The sequence below is a fragment of the Rhipicephalus microplus genome, chromosome 1, assembly GCF_043290135.1.
Source record: "Rhipicephalus microplus isolate Deutch F79 chromosome 1, USDA_Rmic, whole genome shotgun sequence".
Lineage (NCBI taxonomy): Eukaryota > Metazoa > Arthropoda > Arachnida > Ixodida > Ixodidae > Rhipicephalus > Rhipicephalus microplus.
The window spans coordinates 94,595,217-94,616,681 of record NC_134700.1 but is presented as its reverse complement, the minus strand read 5'-3'; the positions used below and the strand labels follow the sequence as shown (position 1 = coordinate 94,616,681).

General features: G+C 47.2%; 1 protein-coding gene across 1 annotated transcript in view; it reads left to right on the top strand.

Annotated features, from left to right (window-relative positions):
• The window catches only part of LOC119177936 (uncharacterized), a 101,024-nt gene that overhangs the window by 64,050 nt on the left and 15,509 nt on the right, over positions 1-21,465 (top strand). The window contains exons 11-14 of the mRNA XM_037429117.2: positions 654-935; positions 2,332-2,524; positions 3,622-3,791; positions 7,424-7,532. Coding sequence (XP_037285014.2) covers positions 654-935; positions 2,332-2,524; positions 3,622-3,791; positions 7,424-7,532 — 754 coding nt within the window. The remainder of the gene's footprint in view (positions 1-653; positions 936-2,331; positions 2,525-3,621; positions 3,792-7,423; positions 7,533-21,465) is intronic.

The window sequence follows — 21,465 nt, the reverse complement described above, 5'->3', positions numbered from 1 at the left end:
CACAGCCCTCCCTCCAAAACGGCCAACGCCTTTCGCGTGGCAAAACAAGGCCGGGTCCTGCACACCAATTTGAAACGAGATCATCGGCTAGCCTCGCATGATTTCATTTGCATGAAAGACCACACGACAGGCGGGGTGGCGTTATCGCGTCACAGCAACGCCGACGTTGAAAGAGACGGCGGAAATGACCCTAAAATCTCTACATAATTCCTAACGGCATAACATGACCATTGTTATACTCTCTACCCATGGTTAGAAGCGTGACGGCTTGGGCTAGTTGGTAGGTCATGACGATTGCTAAAGCGCGAGCTCATAACGACAAAAACGGAAAAGAAGACGAGCGCGGACTTCCAACTGAGTTCATTAATGTAACGGTGCTCGCAAACAGTGATTTTTTGGTCTTCAGATAGTTTTCTTAGATATTGCCCTTAGATTTTTGTCTTTTTGTTTTTTCTTCTTTTGCCTTACGCATCTTTGTATTGTCCATCTTTTATCACATAGTTCTTTGACTCCTATATATGTATTCGTGCGCTGCACAATAAACTAAGCTGGAAGTTAGGCCTCGTCTTCTTGTCCTTGATTAGAGCTATACGTGGTTTTTTACATAATTAGGGCCACGTGAGCCTCATTAGAAGCTTCCGTTTCTTTCTCAGCTACCTGATGCAAAACTTCATCGAGGTGTCGAAGAAAAGCGAGGAGCTGCTCAGCCTGAACATCGACGAAGTGGAAGCGATACTTTCGGACGAGAACCTGAACATCGTCAAAGAGGAGACCGTGTGGAAAGCGGTGGTGCGCTGGATCGAGCACGATTCAGCCGATCGGCAGCAGCACATTGCTCGGCTGCTGCGCTGCGTGCGGACGGGTCTTGTGGACACGAACTTTTTCGTCGAGAAGATCAAGTCACACAAGTTTGTCTCGGACAACGAATCTTGCAGGTACGCGCCGTAGTCGATCAAGGAAATTGACAACACTTTTAAACCGCATGTATCCGGTGGGCTCCTTGATGGCGATGACTAATTAGAAATGCAACCTCAGCGTTCATAAAGGTATTAGCACACTTGGGTGCACCAAATGACATGAGGACAGTCACATTGTGAGAAATGTAACTGAACGTGACGTGCCGCTGACTGGTGATACATACGCTCCGTTCAATTATACCTTTTAGATTCGAAGCAGCTCTTTGACTAGCCCGTTTAACACTGTACCGTACGTCCATATGAACCCCCTCGCCGCAGGCGTCGCAGCGATGCTAAGAAGGTTAAGCCACAGCTGCATGTTGGCGTCACTTTCTCCCTCACCCGTAGCAGCTGCCGTCCCATCCACCCGCTTGCAACACGCTTCTCGCTCGCGTCGTCCTCTCCACTACCCGCAAGGTCGACAACACGTAGAGTGGACACACTAGACAGTTTTCGTTGCACATCCGCAGCAATCATAGGGACATGGCCTGTCATGGAAAAAATGGCTTGCAGGATATGAGTGTACGCCTGCTACTGACTGTTTTGGCCTTGTTTATCAACGATAGAACTTGCACGAAACCCAATCCGCCTTCCGTGTCTTTGCCTTTAAAAGAAAACTTCACTCTAGTAAACGCTACACAGAGCTTCGCTTCAAACTGTTCTTCCAGCCCCCGCATCGACGCCCATTTCAACCGGGTCTTCACCGTGCGCACTACTGCTGCTTTGCACGCCATCAAGTTTTCCTTCGGGAAGATGATCAATAATTTTTTTCTGACAATATTCTTGAACAATCTCTGTTTAGCAGCAGATTGGCGTATCGACCTGGAAATCGAAACTCTTAATACTAGAGGAGCATGCGTCAGGAAAACGAACGAACAACTCAGGTGGATTTCACGACCATGTTATATTGCAATTATTATGGTTATTGCTAATCTTTCTGCCATTATTTGCTAGCGCAATAACTGCTTCCACATAGCATGTTTTTATTATTAGTTTATATAGCTTTGAGGAAAGTGACAATTACTTGTCACCTTAGTTCATAGCAATTCACCTGAGCACACCAGCGGACTTGTGCTGAATCACGCGATAGACAAAAGATGGATCCTAAGGGTTCTAGAGTAGCCGGTAAAGCATGTCATGAGAGCGGGCAAGTAATGCTAGATGAGAAGAATGCACGCCGCTTGTCAGAAGCGCTGCTTCGTTCAAGAACCATGTAGTATAAATCGTAGCGACCACAACGCTCTTGTTTCTAGAAGAAAAAATAGAAAACGGTATAGCAAAGTCAGTCCCAAGCTTAGTACTGGGAACAAGTTTTAAGAGCCTTGCCTTCACGGAACAAATTATTGAGGAAGACACACTTTTCTTTACCTCTCAGGCCGTTGGTCATCGACACACTGCGGTTTTTGTACGATCTTGACGTGGTGGTGCACAACGATGAAGTGCCAACGCCCTTGTTCGCTCGTCCCCGCATTCCGCATGAAGTCATGTTCGCCATGGGTGGTTGGATGCAAGGAGCCCCCACTGCTTACATTGAGAGCTACGACACCAAAGCTGACAGGTGGATTAAGGTTAGTATATACCCTGTGGGTATTGCATTACTTCACTCCTCAAGGAGCAGCAAACATTTCGTAACATGGGAGGTTCGTGAACGAATTTATTCGAACCAAGTGTGTGTTTTTTTCTATCTCCTCTCTGTTTCGGCATGCCTTGTGAAGGACGGAGTTTCTGTTATTGTGAAAATAGTGCAGAAATACATCAGTTGTTTGCGAGCGAGTGTTGTGAAAGGTGAATGATTGGGAAAAGCTTTATTTTATGTTCGGCGTGTTAGTGGGCTGGGCTCCCGCCTAGGTGTCGGCTAGAAGGTCTTGCCTCCTAGCGGCTTCCTCGGCCCGCTGAATTGCCCATAGCTGATTGTCCAGGACTGAACTGAGCAGCACGGCCAGCCAACGCACGCCGAGGTTGTAAAGAGGAATCGGGGAATAAGGCACGGAATGAGAGATGGCGATTCATTCGCTAAAGAAAAACACATGCCTCTGAACTCTCATTCTACTCGTTCTCGATTGCTTGCTTGGTGGTAACAAATACAGCGGCAGATTTGTGACCTCCAAAACTTTAGGCTACTTAGTGGTGCACAAAAGCTCAAATTTAGTTCTCATAATTGTCAGTTCACATGTTATTTTTCACAATTATATTTTATCTCATCTTCATCGAAACTTGTGCACATTCAGAAAATACTTTGACTGTTATACACACTCTCAGATAAGCATTCTAAAAGCTTTACCCCACTTATCACAAGTCAGTTTTGCCTTCGCAATGACTGCGGGTTTTATTGCATCACAGTAAAAGTCAAATTAGCGCAAAATGTAGCATAGAAAAGCATACGCCATCCTGATCACTCGTTCCACTCGAACCACAGTTCGGGGAATGTGTTCCCTGAGAGTGGTCGGATTTGTAGCCTACAGCATGAATCGGTTCCACCACCGTCAGCCTTAAATAAACCGGTTCCTGCAATGAGTGGTATTTGCGTACTTTTTTGTGTAGAGCGCTGCACCTCATTCTGAATAACTGTCCTAATTTATTTGCGATTATAGTTTCAGCTAACGCGACTCATTATCAAAACACCGAAACAACTTCAGGAATTATCACAGCTTCTTTGGGCACACAGGTCCAGGAGGTGGATCCCGAAGGTCCCCGAGCGTATCACAAGTGCGTGGCCATCGGCAATGAAATCTACGTAATCGGAGGCTTCAATGGCGACGAATATTTCAGCAGCGTGCGATGCTTCAATGCACACACGAAGACATGGCGCTCCGTCACACCGATGCATGCCAAGAGGTGCGCTTCTGCGTAAGAAAAGCTGTACAAGACCCACAAGATATTCGCCATCTTGCACACTGCATAGTGCGGATTCATCATAGGACAGAAGCACTAGTGCGCAGTCGAAGTGCTTGTCTTGTGCAGTGGTGCTCTATATTTGTTCTTTGTTAAGTCTGCACAATACAGTATGGAAGGTTGGGAATAATGTAGCCCAACAACAAATTTTGATATTTTGATTTACTTTTAGTATTCTCAATTTCCTAAAAATTTACCTATCAACTTTCTATAGATTCACATGTGATTTGTTGAAGTAGGTAACTGGCGTTTGAGACTTTTTCATTCAATCATGAGATCACAGTATGTAAAGCTGACATTTTATGGTACACGAAGTTATTCGGTTAGGTTTGTTTCCATAAATCGGCACGATAGGCTCTAATTCAGTCATGGAAGCATGTGCTAAACTCCTCTCAACCATTCGCAGAACCCCGTAAAGCTACCCGTTGCTGCCCATTTCTATTTTATTCAGTTCCAATTTTTGTAAGAAGGTAAAAAGCTGAGAACATGTTATTTCATCGTTTGGCAATTGTCCACGTTTATTGGCGTCCTGTGTGTATCTTAAATAACACATCTGATGTTACTACTTTCGACGAAAAGCCTGAGACCTCTGGACAGATGAATATGTGTGACGTGCATGTACAGGCGCGTGTGCGCGCCATCTCAAATCGTTCAGTAAACTGCATAAATGTATCTGCGTGAGTGGCCATTTTCATTTCTGTGGCAATGCGCATTTGCTCGTTATCTCTTTTCAACAGGACAGCCTTAAGCGGCTCGTTTTGCATAAATCTAGACGTCCGCGTTAGCTTCGGCGTCGTTGGTTGTGTGTGAGAAGGGATATGCTGGTCCGGTACCGAAAAATTAACAAAGATGTCAGTCAACAGAGCAATAACAATTTGTGAGTACGAGTGAGGATTGAAGCAAGGCCGTCTGGGAGGCATGCAGCTGCTCTACCATACAGCCGTGCGACTGCTTGGTAATGCAGTGAAAACAACCTGCTTCAGAAACACACATGCTGTATGCAGGCTTCCCAATAAAACATGCGATATCGCAATAATATTGCGTGGTGCAAGCGAAGATTGCCATCAGGCATCCGAATATGTGATCATACTAAAGACTTTTTGGTTTAAAGCCAGCCATCTCTTAGTGAAGGCACGCACCTTAGTGAGCGCATTGCCTCAAGACCGCGCACTGGGTGCATAGCAAGTTGGAAAACATTTCACGCATAATACGCTCGTGATTTAAAGTGCTCTACCCTTTCACAGAACGCATTCATATCGGCAAGATTCACTGAAAAACTCACCTTCGTCTTTATTGATTTCATTGTAGTAATAGAGAACAGGAACTTCTTTAGTAACTAAAGCACTAAGACGTTAAAATATGCATTATGGGGACGGAACATCGCTTTCGCGTTCAACTCTTGAAAAATTGGCCCGAATCTACACGTTACACTGTAAATGCCTGGAGAGAGTGAACGAAGCGTTTATTCGATGTTCTGCGCAAGAAAACTGGTGAATGGTATTCTGAAGGCGCCGCGTTAGAGTGCCGCGAGCGTGTAACATAGGTGAACAAGCGCATCTAGGCATGTTAAATACGAGCGCCACCTGGCAGTTATCTTCGAAAAGGAAGGCATGCGCAACCGCGGAGAAATATGCGCGCCAGTCACGGAGCTGATAAGATCTAGAATGAAAAGCGACGGACAGGTGCCACCACCGTGCCGTTGTAGCAAAGCGTTGGAAACGCCTTCCTGAGCATCGCATTGCACTGTCAGCGCAGCGCGTTAAACGCTACAGTCCCTAGCGTTACTTGTGTGTGCTCCTTCTAGTACAAAGACAGACATACAAAACATAGATACGTTGTTATGGCGCCTCAGATATGCGCAATATTTGCTTTTTTAGTTAACAATCGCACAACTACGAAAGCTATACCTTGAGCAATATTGGTAAGCGCTGCGGATGGGGTTGGCCGTTCAATGCCGATTGAGGTATCGTAAGAGCGGACAAACAGGCAAATGTACAGACAGACCACAATTTTTCCGTCGAAAGTTCCCAAGAAAGACTATCGTCTTTAATAAGTATCTTAAAAAACCCGGTATCCCCGAAACGAACTGACCCTGTTTGTGCTCAACTTCCTGTCGTTTAGAGAACTCGCCTGTTCTAGTTCATTCTACTTCAGCACACAGTAACTGATAAATGTGTCTGCGTCTGCGGGATTGGCCGTTTTCATTTCCGATACTATGCGTGCTTGCTTGTAATCACTTTTTTTATCGCGTAATAAAATGAATCGAGACTGGGTAAACAGATATTAGTGGCCACTTCAGCTTTGACTTCAAGGGTACATCCCGACAACGCAATCGAGCATCGTATGAATCGTCCGCTGAACTGTCAGCCGACTTCGATAATGAGTGCATTCTTCCACCATGCCGTAATGAAATGAACGACTTTTCATGTAACATTGGTCATTTCAAAGCATCATTGAATGCCGTTTGCAAACACACTCGTTGTGTAGTGCCAACCACAACATAACTATTTCTTTTGGCGAATCAGCGAAACGCCAACTACGCCTACGTAGGGCCACACGTGAACCTACGCAGCTTTTCACTTTGTTGAGGATTGTGTTGCTAATGACTATTAAAAATGAGCGCTTGGTAATGGGTGGGCCTCAGAAACAACCACTTGTTGCTCAATTCAGAGGCTTGGCGCTCGATTTTGACGCTTGGAGTGTATATACGCTTATGTCAGGTCATATACGTGATGCGTTTAAAATACTTCTTCCGCTAATTCATATTCATGATGTTTTTGAAGACAATAGCCTTTCTTGGGGACCTTCGACAGAAAAATTTTGGGCGGTCTGCCTGTACATTTGTCTGTTTTAACTCTCTGGTATAAATATCTACGTGTTGCTCGTTCATTGCACGAACATGATTAGAAAGCGAAATGAATCTTATTAGGTCACGTAATGTGACCCCACAGACTTTGATGAAGTGTGAAGTCATGATGCCATCTCAAGGTAACGTCGTTGCGTGGCGATTTTCCACTGCAATCGCGTTGGCGCCAACACCACCAAACGTGAAGCCAGTTTATGTTCCTGTTTAGTGGCGCATCCAAGGCTTTGGCTTTAATAATAGTGCAACACGGGGCGCGAACGCCAGCGGAAAGTGGGGTATAAATACCACCAATTTGTTATGGAGTTATAACTGGTGATTAGGATATAAAGTTGGACGAATGGAGACGCATTATTATAAGACGGTCAGTTGGCACACGCAGTTCTAGAAGAAGAGGAAATGAGATGACACAAATGCTAGCAATCCACTTACAGCGAGCACAGAGGTCGGGAGGAAGGTGGAAGCAAAAATCTGCGCATGCTCAGTTGCCTTCTGTTTTTTTCCAGTTCACGGCAGACGTTCTAAGCTGTATCTATCTCGCTTTTCAGGACCGTGCTTTCTGACTCACGCTTTTTCGTTGTTATCATTGGTGAACTGCTCACTATACCGCATTTGCAAAAAAAACATTTATAAAATTAAGTATACCAAACGCTACCTTAGTCATACTTGTGCAAGAGAACGCTTGTTGCAAACAAACGCTTCAATTCTCCAGGTGCTACGTCAGCGTAGCCGTGCTGAACGAAATAATCTACGCCATGGGAGGATACGACGGTCGTCACAGGCAAAACACAGCAGAGAAGTTTGATCACCGCACCAATCAGGTAAGGCACTTAAATATTTGACGTGCTCGAGCCCGCGGACGATATTTAAGTATTTACATGCGAGAATCCCGGCAAGATTGTGAGGTACATCATACTCGAGGGCCCCTCAAACCTCGACTACCTCAGGTTCTTGAGCGTGTTCCGACATCGCTGAGTACTCGTAGAAAACTCCACCCATTTCATTTAATTTAAATGTCACCACTACCGCTAGGCACCGCAACCATTGTACCATCGTTAACAGGAAGTCTTGAAATATGGGCCCTAGCTATCCCCCCAAGCGACAACTTGATGTTCTCCTCGCACCTGATATATAGTGGGACGCCTTAGGTTGCTAGCTTGGAAAGAGATTTGCTCAAGCAGAAACTTTACATAGTGTAGGAACAGAGCTTCATAAACCCTTGACTTATACAACCGCCATCTGGTTCCAAACCTGCGAACTCTGCGATACCTCGTTCACTTTCCTCCATTTGCTGTCTTGTATGTGAAATGTGCCATAATATTGCTCATGCTGCTTTATATGCGCGTTTAGATGATAAAGTCCTGACTCCACAAAGATCTCTCATGCCTATTCAGTGGCACGAAAAATGAAGGGAAGTGCTCTATCTCTTCCAAATACTTCCGATGTATCACATGCGTTTTTTTAATGAAATGTTTTACAAGTAAAACATATAAAATTTATGGTTCTGATTTCAAGTTGAGACAATGATCGTGAAATGACGGTTCGTTCATCCAAGAGCTTTACGACGTATTTGTGGTCTACGAAACTTATCTCCAAAAAAACACGTTTCAGACGCACACTCCGTCTCGGTACCGCGGCTCCTCCTGATTTGGGGTAACACTTTTCCACTGTGGCTGAGCTGACGGCGTCAAAGCTCTTGTTTCAGTTTTGTACTACATACTGCCGCGATAAATTGCCATTCTTATCGCTTTGCTTCTTACGCGCGTAAGTAGCGCGTATCGGCGCTCCAACGTGAACCTTTTCCAAATAGGGTCACGAAGTTCCAAAGGGTTCGTTCTTTACATCGCAACAAAACAGGGACACTGCAATAAACGAGGCCACAAGTGTGCACATGATTGACCGCTCGCAAGTATACGAAGACTCGCAAATCTGTGCATAATCATCATTCCCATGGTCGCTGAATGATCGCAGCGCCAGAGTCCTTTCTAGTTAATTTGAGGAAACTATGGGCCCCCCTCGCCACGGCGCTTAGACCCCCATTGCGCACGCGCGTCCCCTCTATCTCTCTCCACTCCTACACTCCCCCATTTGTCTCCTTGCAATACCGACGCAGGGAGTGTCTGCTGCCGAGTTTCTTGATTGAAAAAAAAACCGACTGCTTGCGCTGCATAACCGTACACTGGCCACTCCTTACAGATGGTCACTGGATAACGACCTTCAAAATAGTGCCGATTGGAGATTTCTCCTGGGCGTTTGTGAAAAAAATTGCAGCGTAAGCGTTAACCTAAAGCGGACCGGGGGTCTCTGTGTCCAATTGGAGTTTTCTGTCTATCATTGGCCTTTAAAAGTGATTGGCATGTTCTAATAGAAAACATCGGCTCATCACTGCTTGCTTTGAGCCTCCTTTGATTTCTCTCCCACGGAACACCGCGTTGAGTGCCAGCTTCAACACCACCGTTAGTGCAAGTGTTAGCGCCCACTGTATCTAATCTACACATGGTTTGCTTTTCGCGACAGACAGTTTGTTTTCGCCACCCGCATTGTGGTTCACTTGTGTTTTTCGGACGAAGCTGAGGCCTATTATACAATATACTGTTGCGGCTTTTCTCATCTTGTCGTGCACGTTTCTTCACACTTGCGGCAGCGTGCACTGGTGATAGAGCGGGAAATGCACCGGGCCCCTGACCCGACTGCTGCTGGAAAAGGCGAGACCCCCAAAACCAAAGAGATGACATCCAGTAGCCACCGCATACGAGGGCTGCCAATGGAACGCGGAACACTACTGGAGCGCACTCAATTCAATACGGAAGCTTGTCTAAGGCAAAGAGTAACTATTTAACTACTCAGAAGAATTGCTCGCATTCATCTGGGCGAAATCACAATTCCAATCGCAACTTTACGGATCACTATTCAAGGTTGTGACTGACCATCAAATCGTCTTCTGGCTTTCCAATTTAAAAGACCCCTCTGGCTGTCTCACTCGATGGAGTCTTTGTCTCTAGGAATAAAATGTCAAGGCAACAGACAAGTCTCAGAAGAGACATTCGGACGCAGACTTCTTGTCGAGGGCCCTATGTCGAGGAACCCCCAAAGAACGATCACGACGACAGCTTTTGCGCACCTATCAGTAGCAGCACTTTTGCAAAACGGCAACTTTCGGATTCTAAGCTTGAGCGTATCTTTGAATATCTAGAAAGAAAGACGTCATCACCTCCTGCAACATTTAGGCGGTGGTTCTCGTCCTTTTGTCTTCAAAGGCCATCATCGCAAAAAACTTTGTGCCCAACAAGACACTCTATCTTATTGTCTTTCACAGCAAGCTTCGAAATGAGATTTTACAGGCTTCCCACGATAAACTGACTGCCAGGAATCTTGTGTATTCGCGCACTTTTCGCCAAATTCAAGAGATATTTTGGTGTTTTCTATTGTCTGTCGAAGTCACGCGATGCGCTAAAACATGCCTTTATTACGAACGGAGAAGCCACCGACCAGGCCAGCCGCATTGCTGGACCTGATACCACCACCAACAAACTGTTTTATACAGATCGCAATAAACATTCAGGGCCCTTTTTCTACTTCAACTATACTGGCAAGGACTAGCCATCGTAACTGCTGACTTATGCTGAAGTAAAAACCCTACCGAATGGAACAGCATAAGAGGTGGCAGTGTTTTTCGTTATTAAACCTACTTTATGTCCGAACAGCACTGCCAGTGGAGATGGCAAATATTGAAACTGGGTTTGCCTCCGAATAAGACCACCATGGACTGATACACAATCTCGGGGCCTCGTATTTTGTGGGATGATTTGCACACCTGCGACGCCAGGTTCTACTCAGCTCACACCTGTGCCCACCTTGTGGCACCCAAGAGACACGGCGCGCGTCACTTCACCACCAGTGCGCATGCCCTGACCACTCTTCTGAAAAAGCCCGTTGCATCTTAGTGCGACACGGAGCGCTCAAGGTTCTAATAAAGGACAGAGGAACAAGGTTCACGGCGGCGCTAGTGAAGCTTACCAAGTTGGATGCTTACCATGACGCTGCTGCGCACCTTCCAAACGCAGAGCAAGCCTGACGAATTGCACGTCTGCGGACTAAAGAACAACAGTTCACCACTGCAAGACGCTACAACTTGCTCCGCCACCATACAGAATACAAATCCGGTGAGCCTGTGTAGATTTGGACCCCTTTAGCCACCGAGGACTCGGCGAAAACTTGTTCTGGCACTGCTTTGGGGCTTAAAACTGGACTGCGAATTTCGCCTTCATGGGAGGACGAGCTCTCGCCCAGAACTCGTGCATGTCGTATGCTTGACATCCATCACACGCGTTAATAGGCGTTACTGTTTGCAACGTCATGTGTGAATTTTCATTTTTTTCTTTCTCATCTGTTTTCACGTGGAACACTTGTTGGTTTTGGTTGTTTTTAAACATCGGGCGAATACTTCTTTGAGAGGGACGCGATAACTTTCTATCTCTATCGCTCCACTTGTGATTCTTGCAAGTAGTGTGTATTAGCGCTCCATCATAAATGCGTGATCTGTCAGCTTATCTTCAGGCCGCTTTTCACCGTAAACACCCCTCATTGTTAAAGCGAGCGCAGCTTTGGGCACCTTAGTACTGCACCGTCATCCGCACTGTGCTTTACTTGTTTTTCGGGCGCAGATCAGCCCAATGGCATAAAGGACCGCTGCGGCTTGCTCCTCATCCTGTCTTGCACTTCCGGTCATCGTCACGCTACTTGGCCATGCAGCTCTTCTAGGCTTGCATATGTGCGAGACTAGGGCTAACATAAATATGAACAGTTTAAATGTGGCTGCACCGCCCCGCCGTGGAGGTCTAGTGGCTAAGGTACTGGGCTGCTGACCCGAAGGTCGCGGGATCTAATCCTGGCTGTGGCGGTTGCATTTCCGATGGAGGCGGAATAGTTGTAGGCGCATGTGCTCAGATTTGGGTGCACAATAAATAACCCCAGGTGGTCTAAAATTCCGGAACCCTCCACTACGGCGCCTCTCATAGCCATATGGTGGTATAGGGACGTTAAACCTCACATATCAATCAAGCAATCAATCAATGTGGCTGCACAACGAACAACCTTTCGAGGTATAGCAGACATGGCGAATTAGTATGGCATTTTATGCCTGGGAGGTATAGGCGATGAGGTTGACGTCTCTTACAACCTATTTTTATCTTAATTTTGTGTCAATATATAACCATTGCCTTCCAACCGGTACTCAAAATAAACACAGAAGGGCTAAAAAACAGGAGATGAAAGTGATCTTTGTGACCTAAAAAATATTCAGAATAAATTGCATAAGGACATAAGCGGGCCAAGGCAGAGGGTTACATGTATAATTTTTTTAGTCTTCCCGATAACTTCAGAGCAATATGAAAAACTTTCAGGGAGATAATAATTCGAAATTCAACAGGTTGGCCAGATTTCCAGAAATCGAAGGCATTCGAAAAGAATATCGCAGAGGTGTTTATTCAACATTTGTTTCAGTGGGTGCCTATACAAAAGATTTCTCTCAGTTGCCCTGTGAAAGCTATATTGCTAAAAACTTCTTCCCATCAATTTTCCGACAGACCTTTATGAAGTAGAAAATAGTGTAATGTCCCCCAAATAAACTGCTCCTGCGGACCAGATGAAACCTTAGCTAAAGCGTTAAATGCGGTGCGTTGTAGAATTTCAGTTCCACTAACACGACTATGCCGCCTGGTAAAATTACAAGCAAAATTAAAGTATCTAGAATCACTGCGATTCGTAAAGGAGGGCCATTTGAGAGTCTAATCAATTATAGGCCAGCTTCCTAATTTATATTCAAAGATAGGGGATATTTTTTTAGATGAATTGGTTGGGTAACTGTAAGAGCATTGCTGTGTTCGCAGGGGGCGGCCGTCAGAGACGCTCGCCTTGGTACCGAAGGAGGAGTGCAAAATCAGAGGATAGGGCAGCGCGTTCGCGACTCATGTTCCAGGCACAATTTTTCTAGGAAGAACATGACTACGTGCCACACTGATGCGCTCGTGGCCGCTCTGCCAGCTACACATATGCCAAATTAAGTATTACGTGGCGCCAATGGATGACGAGGGTATGTGACTGGTGCAAACATGATAATCATGAGATGCAAGTCACGTGAGAACACGACTACATGCCACAGTCAAGGCGCCAATACATTTTGACGTGACGCGGTGCGCGTGCTCGCCGGCGTTCGTTTCGTCGGGTCACGCCGGTGTTCCCACGCCAGGCGGTGGTCCTGCCTTATACTCGCAGGCGCCCGCCGCGCTGCGTTGCTTTGACGCATGCGCGTTTGAGCACGTCCGGTGTCACTTCATCACGAAAAGAGGGAAACGCAGTGTTGTCTGGATATCGCATCGGCACGAAATTCAACAATTCACATTTCGCACTGGTTGCTGTCGGGCCGCATCGACGGACGGTGGTCGCGCATGGCGTCATACAATAGGGTGCTCGCATTTTGCTAACGTTGTGTCGCTGTGCCAAGCGTGGGTGCGCGTCAACGCTTCATCAGGGTATAATGTGTCCTTCATGATGCGCTCGCGGCCGTTTTGCTAGCTCCACATGTACGAAATTTAGTGTTACGTGACGTGAATAGATGACGAAATATATGACTGGCGCAAACATCATAATCCTGACACGCGTGTAATGTGAGAACATGACAACATACCACGCTCATAGCGTGCTCGCGGCCGTTTCGCTAGCATCATATGTACTAAATTTGGTATCACGTGGACGTGAATAGATGACGAAGGTAAGCGACCCATCCAAACATGATAATCATGGCACGGAAGTCATGGACGGCATCATTTACCTCCACCTCGTAACGTTGTGCCGATTTTAAAGTGACACATCAACATTTCTCACGTGCTTCGCATATCATTGGTTTCTACAGTACGTGGGATCTGCCAATTGTAAATGCGAAGCATTTCTTAGCGAGCTTCGGTGACATTGAGCGTATCTATCTATCTATCTATCTATCTATCTATCTATCTATCTATCTATCTATCTATCTATCTATCTATCTATCTATCTATATAGTCTCTTAAGACTTTCAGCTCTCCTGGCCATTTCAACAATGGGATCGATACCAAACTTGGTATAGCATAACATGACTGTATGAGGAACATATATGACTAGTCATACCATGAAGTCATGACATGTATGTCATGAAAGTCATGATTTACATTTCATGATCTTGCAGCTCTCGCGGTGGTTTCGTTCACATGACATGTTGAAAAACTGGTGTGGTATGACATGAGAGCATGGTGAACGCAAGCGACGGACCTTTTTTTTTTTTAACAAAGTTTATTCAAAGTAAGAAGTACAAAGTGCAGTGCACAAAGTACAGTAGACACAAGTAAGGGGCAGGGTGGGCAAAAAGGCAAATTAATGCCTGACAAGGTGCCGTAGCCCGTCCCAGACTATAAAGCGCAAAAAAGCAGCAATGTACACATAATTTAAATGTTTTAACAAAGAAGCCGCCGCATTTACCTTAACGTAGAAGTCATGACATGCGTGTCATGCAGGTCATGAATCATGACTACACGCCACGCTCATGGTGCGCTTGTGGTCATTTCGCTGGTTTCACATACACCAAATACTGTATTACGGGACGTGCATGCATGACTAAGGTGTATGACTGGTGCACACTTGATAGTCAAGAGATGCGTGTCACGCTAGAACATGACTACATGCCACACTCATCATGCGCTCGCGGTCGTTTCGCTGGCTTCACTTAATTAGGTATTACGAGACATGACTGAATTACGAAGGTATGTGACTGGTGCAAATATGATGATCATTAAGTGCGTGTCATGTAACAGCAGTACTACATGCCACGCTTATGATGCACTCGCGGTCGTCTTGCTAGCTTCACATATACCAAGTTTGGCATTGCGTGACGTGAATGGATGACGGGGGTATGTCTCTGGTGCCAAGATCATAATCATGACATGCGTGTCATTCAAGAACATGACTACATGCCTCACTCAAGGCACCAATACACTTCGATGGGACCAGGCGCGCGTGCGCGCAAATGTTCGTTTCGTCCCATCACGACGGCGATGCACGCCAGGCGCCGATCTGCCTGCCATATACTCGCAGGCGTGCGTGACGTTGCGTTGCTTAGACGCATGCGCACAAGAGCACGGCGGGCGTTTCTCCGTCACGAAGAGATACAGACGTAGTGCTGTCTGGGTAACGTCATCGGCGCGAAATACACTATGTCGCATTTTGCGCCTGTAGCCATGTGGCCGCGCCGACGAACGCTGATCGCACCGGTTGCGCCTGGCGTCAGCCAATAGAGTGCTCGCGTTGCTAGCGCAGCATTGTTGTGCCGAGCGTGCACGCGCGTCAATGTTCCGTCGGAGTGTATTGGGCCATTCACGATGCGCTTGTGGCCATTTCGCTAGCTCCACATATACCAGTTTTCAATGCGAAGCATTTCTTGGCGAGCTTCGGCGACTTTGAGCGTATCTATCTGTCTATCTATCTATCTATCTATCTATCTATCTATCTATCTATCTATCTATGTATGTATCTATCTATCTATCTATCTAGCCGCCTACGACTTCTAGCTCTCCTGGCCGTTTCGATAGTGGTATCGATACCAAACTCGGTATGTCACAACATGACTGTATGAGGAACATATTTGACTAGTCATAACATAAAAAATCATGACATGCATGCTATGAATGTCATGATTTACATTTCACGATCCTGCAGCTCTTGTTGTGGTTTCGTTCTTATGGCATGTTGCAAAACTGGTATGGTATGGCATGATTGCATGGCGACCATAACAGACAGACCCTAACATAAAAATTGTGACATGCATGTCATGTAACAACATGAGTACATGTCACGGTGATGATGCACTCGCGGCCGTTTTGCTAGCGTCACTTATACTAAATTTGGTATTACAGTACGTGAATGGATGACGAAGATATGGGACTGGTGCAAACATGATAATCATGAGATGCGTGTCATGTAACAACGTGACTACATGCCACGCTCAAGATGCGCTTGCGGCCGCTTTGCTAGCTTCACTTATACCAAATTTGGTGTTACGCGACGTGAATAAATGACGAAGGTATGATACTGGTGCAACACCATCATAAACATTAAATGCGTGTAATCTAGCAACATGACTACATGCCACACTGATGATGCGCTAGCGGTCGTTTCGCAAGCTTCACATAGGCCAAATTTGGTATTACGTGACGCCAATGGATGCCGAAGGTATGTGACTGGTGCAAACATGATAATCATGAGACGCGTGTCATGTGAGAACATGACTACATGCCACAGTCAAGGCGCCAATACATTTCGACGTGACGCGGTGCGAGTGCTCGTCGGCATTTTTTTCGTCGCGTCACGCCAGCGTTGCCACGCCAAGCGCCAGTCCTGCCACGTACTCGCAGGCGCCCGCTGCGCTGCGTTGCTTTGACACATGCGCACTGTCGCCCGTCCAGCGTCCCTACGTCACGAAAAGAGGGAGACGCAGTGTTGTCTGGGTAATGCATTGGCGCGACATGCAGCATGTCGCATTTCGCGTCGGCTGCCATTGGGCAGCCCAGTGAATGCAAAACTTTACTACAAATAGCTTTTTTGCGGTGAAGGTGGAGCCCTCAGTCCAGGGCCCCTGTGGCCTTTGTCATCTTGCAAGCTCTGTCGATCAGCTGGAGCTGTTCTTCAGGCTTAGAGCAGGACAGCGCAGCCTCCCACTATTCCGGTGTTGGTGTACAGTTTCTTGGCACTACCTTTGTGTGTTGGCAGGCTCATGTCACGTGGTAAAGTGTGGGGTGTTCTCTGCATAGCGGGCATTTGTTGGTGTATATTCCCGGATAGATTTTACTCAGAAGACTGAGATTTGGGTACGTATTAGTCTGCAGCTGTCTCCAGGCAACCGACTGCTCTCTGTTGAGGTCTTTGTGGGGAGGGGGGCATATCCTCCTCAGGGCTCTCTGGTGTTCTAAAATTGCTCCATAGCGTCTAGTAACTGTGGCTGGTTCCTCGTCGTTGTGTGCCCCCCGGTCGGCATATTCTCGGGCAATGGCGTCGGCACGCTGGTTCCCTGTCACAGTTTCATGACCTGGTGTCCACGTAATGGAGCAGCTCGAGAAGCTGATTTTTCTTCCCTTGAGTATGCGGATAGCAGCACATAATATGCGTCCACTGTTGTACCGTCGACACGCTTCTTGCGAGTCAGTAACTATTTCTGTAGTAGACTCTTCGCTCTGGTGTGTGATGGCGAGCGCGATCGCTACTTCCTCAGCCTCGAGGATGTTGTTGCTTTTGATCGAAGCACTGTTGACTTCCCTAAGTTGGTGATCAACAACGCTTACAACTGTCCCGGAGTGCTCTGTGTATGTGGTCGCGTCAACGTACAATACGTCGGTTCTCGCCTTGAAATTTTTTTCTTGTGCTTCTGATCTGGCTTTTCTTCGAGCCTTATGGATTTCTGGATGCATGTTTTGAGGTATTGGGCTGACTTCAATGAACTGGCGATTGTCCTTTGGTAAGCTCGCCGTGTTATTGATTTCTCCGCAAGCATCCCTCATGCCCAATGTCTGCAACGTATGCCTGCCCGTAGCAGTCAACATTAATCTCATTTTCTGTGCAACAAGATGCGCCTCGTTGTGTTCTTGCATTGTGTTGTTTATCCCGAGTTTAAGGAATTTCTCTGTCGAGGTGCTGACAGGTAGACCAAGGGTGCACTTGTAGGCTTTTCTGAGGATTGCCTCTAATTGTTTTTTCCTGTGGGAGTGGTGTTTGGTAGGGGACACTGTATACAATCCTACTGACCACGAGGGCCTGTACAAGCCTACAAGTGTCCTCCTCCTTCATACCCCGTCTTTTGTTAGAGATTCTGGTGATCATCCTCGTGATTTGCGCTGTAGTGTTTGACAGCTGTCTGATGGTGTGGTCTATACGACAGTTGCTTTGTATCCACATGCCGAGAATCTTGATTCGGGACACTTCTGGAATCTTCTTCCCCCCTATATAAACGTCTATGGAATTTTGCAGATCGTATCCTCGTCTGTAGACTCTCAGAACTTCTGATTTCTCCGGAGAGCAGACGAGGCCACATTGACGCACGTAGTCGTGAACTGTATCAGCTGCGCGTTGCAGAAGATCTTGTTTTTGGCCTAGAGATCCTCTTGTCACTCAGATTGTAACATCGTCTGCGTAGATGGCATGTCAGAGTCCTTCAATGTTTTCGAGGTTCCGAGCTAAGCTGATCATAACGATGTTAAACAGCATCGGCGATATCACAGAACCTTGGGGTGTTCCTTTTGTGGGCGTATCAAACGTATCAGTGCGGATGCCTCCTATACCAATTGTGGCGGTTCTGTTACTGAGAAAAGCTTTGATGTAGTTGTGTATTCGCTTTCCACAGCCTAATTTGCTAAGCCCCTCTAGCACAGCCTTATGACTGACATTGTCGAAAGCAGCCTTAAGATCCAGTGCTAGTAGTACGTTTTCGCCATATTTTGGGACATCGGTAAGCACCTCCTCCTTGATTTGTAGGAGGACGTTGTCACAGAACGAGCGCTAAAAATGGGCGCGCCGCCAAATTGTCGCGACGAAACGCCGGAGTGGCGCCGCGAGGTCAAAAGAAAAAGAAAACAAACATCTAAATGCAACCCGGGGCGCGCGCTCTCCCCTCGGAAGCGTGGCTTCGCCGACGAACCTCCTCGCCCCACATCGGCGGCCGAGATAGCCCGCGAAAGTTCCAGAACGAAAGGGGCGTGGTCATACCGAGTTGAGTCATCGGCCGCAGAGGGCATTCCAACCGTCTCGCCCTCTTCCCAGCCTTCGCTGCGTATCGCGCCGACGAAATGACGAGAACCGTCTGGAATGTCGCGCGCAAGGTATTTAACCGAGCAGCCGAGATGAGAGATCAGGAGGAGACGGAAGTTAGCGCCAGAGCGCGTTGGGTATCCCGCCGTGTAGTCGGTGAAGGTTTTGTCCGTAGGGACGAAGCAGGAAATGAAGAGGATTTCCACCTGAGGAGTGAAGCCTCGAGCTACAGGCAAGAGCGTGTGTCTACCGCTATCGAGCGAGGACGCGTGGCAACAGCTGCGTGTGTGAAGCCGACGTGTTCGGGCGAAGAAGTTTGAAGCTTGGAGAGTGGCCTATTGAAGACGAGAGGTTTCCTAGAAGATAAACTTCGGCGAGGTTTCCTGGAAGAGAAACTTCGAGGGCTGCGGAACGACAACAATGCTGGACTTTGAGTGAGTGATTCTCGGAAAAGTATCATCTAGACTTTGGTTCCAAGAACTTTGGACTGAATAGGTTTTCTATCTCTTTAGTCTTTAAGTGTCTTGGTTGTTCAATGCATGCGACTGCATTGTAGTGCGTATTGTTGTCTGTGTCCGTTGTTTCAAGTGTGGCTGATTATACTGTATAGTACGTTGTTTGATTGGTGACGTATTGTATGTAACTATTGTGGAGTGTACATTCTTGTGTATTGTTTTCGATCTGCCATTATTGAGAATATAGTGTTGTTTGTTTATCAACTCTCGGCTCTGACTTGTTCTTTGGGCCACTGCCGGCGTCCGCTGGCGCGCCAAAAAGGACCACTTCTAAATTGTCCACGCTTTCGTGGTGCTGTTCGGGGGGCCGATACTTTGGCCCTTGGAATTAGCCCGGCGATCGCCTCCCTAATTAACGGGACCTGTGTGACAATTAATCTGGCGTCCGCGACACAGGACCTTTTGGTGCACAGTGTGTCCAAAGTAGTGAGAAAGAGCCTCGAGTTGTTGATAGTGCTATCGGAACGATTTTGTGTGTTGTTCAGCGTTCTCGTTAACGAGTGCAGGGGAGTGTTCCGATAGAGAGATTTAGGCAGATACCTTTTACACGCGGCAAGGTTTTATTTGCGAGACACAATGGATCTCGAAAAGTTAGTAGCTCTTGGTGAGAACATGGGTCTTTCTGGCGCCGAACTACGGAAATTGGTAAGCCAGAAGGAGAAAGAGGCGGTGGAGAGAGAGAGAGAGGTTGGCAGCTGAGAGAGCCAAGGAAGAAAAAGCAGCTGAGTTGGAACGAGAGAAGTTGGCAGCTGAAAGGGCGAAGGAAGAAACAGAGGCAAAGGAGCGACAACTGAAGGAAGAAAGAGGGCAGCAATTGAAGTTGGAGCTGGAGAGAGAGAAGTTGGCAACCGAAAGGGCGAGAGAAGAAAGAGAAGCGGAGATGGCTGAAAAGGAACGGCAGCGGCAGCACGAGATGGAACTCGAGCGGCTCTGTTTGCAACAGCGAAGTGAAACTCCCGTCCAAGCTAGAGTTGAAAGCAGCGAACTGGAAGACCATGGTTTCCGCCTGAACCCGAACAAGCTGCTCGTAGCGTTTGATGAAAGGAAGGACGACCTTGACGCGTACCTTCACCGATTTGAGACGATTGCAAGGAGCCAGAATTGGCCGGAACATCAATGGGCAACTGCTTTGAGTACTTGCTTGAGTGGTGAAGCGCTCAGTGTATACGGTAAGCTGACGCCGACCGATGCAGCCAACTATGCAAAGGTGAAAGCTGCTTTGCTGAAGCGATTTAGATTCACTGTAGAAGGATTCCGGGACAGATTTAGGACAGGAAAGCCAGCTGATGGTGAGACGGCTACACAGTACGCCGCCGGACTTAGCCATTATTTCGACAGATGGATTGAACTTTCAGGGACAGCGCAGGAGTACGATGAACTTAGAGAGCTCCTAATTAGAGAACAATTTCTTACTAGTTGCCACCCAAGCCTGTCGCTGTACTTGAAAGAGAGGAGGGCTGAGTCACTTGAAGGAAGGCTTGAATTGGCTGATCAATTCTTGGAAGCGCAAGGTGGAACTAATTTGGCCAAAGTCAAGACGGATTGTCCCGATGATTCGAAGAAATTGGCTCCCGTAGAAAAGAAGCGTGCACCGGAGAGCACTCCGCGTTGTTTTCTGTGTAACCGAGTGGGTCATCACGCGAAAAACTGTCGAACGATCTTTACGAGCCCTACGGCAGTAAAATGTTTCAAGTGTGGTCAGACTGGGCACAAAGCAGACGCTTGTCGGAACGGAGTGAGTTCAACTCACCAGGTATCTTGTGTGCAAGCGGCACCCAAATCTGATAATAATGCCGTCACCGATGGATTCGTAGAGTTGAAGAATGGGGAGAAAATTCCTATTGTGGGTGCTGTAATGTCAAAACAGCCAACCGGTGTTACGAAGGGAATGCCAACGCTGCCTGGAAAGGTTGCAGGCAAGAAGATTACGGTTCTAAGAGACACCGGTAGCTCCACGGTTATCGTGCGGAGAAATTTGGTACAGGAAAGTGAGTTGACAGGCAGAACGAAACCGGTTTGCTTAATTGACCGTACAGTTCGGATGCTTCCCGAAGCAGAGATTGAGGTTGAAACCCCATACTTCAGCGGGAAGGTTACGGCTCTATGTATGACGACCCCCCTTTACGACCTTGTCATCGGAAACATCGACGGGGCGCGAGGACCGAATGATTCGGAATGTTTGGGAGAAGACCCTAAGATAGAGTCCTCGCCAACCCAGCGACCGCGAGATACAGTGGAGGAGCATCCCGTGGCGGATATCACTCGAGCCCAAGCTGAAGCCGCGGTGCAAGGGACCATGAATAATAAGATGATCGTGACGAATGAGTTCACGGGCCGAAAAACTGGACTTACGTCGGCACGACCTCCACCGACCGACAGTGTAAAGGCGACGGAGTCGGCCAGTTGGGCCAAACGTAGA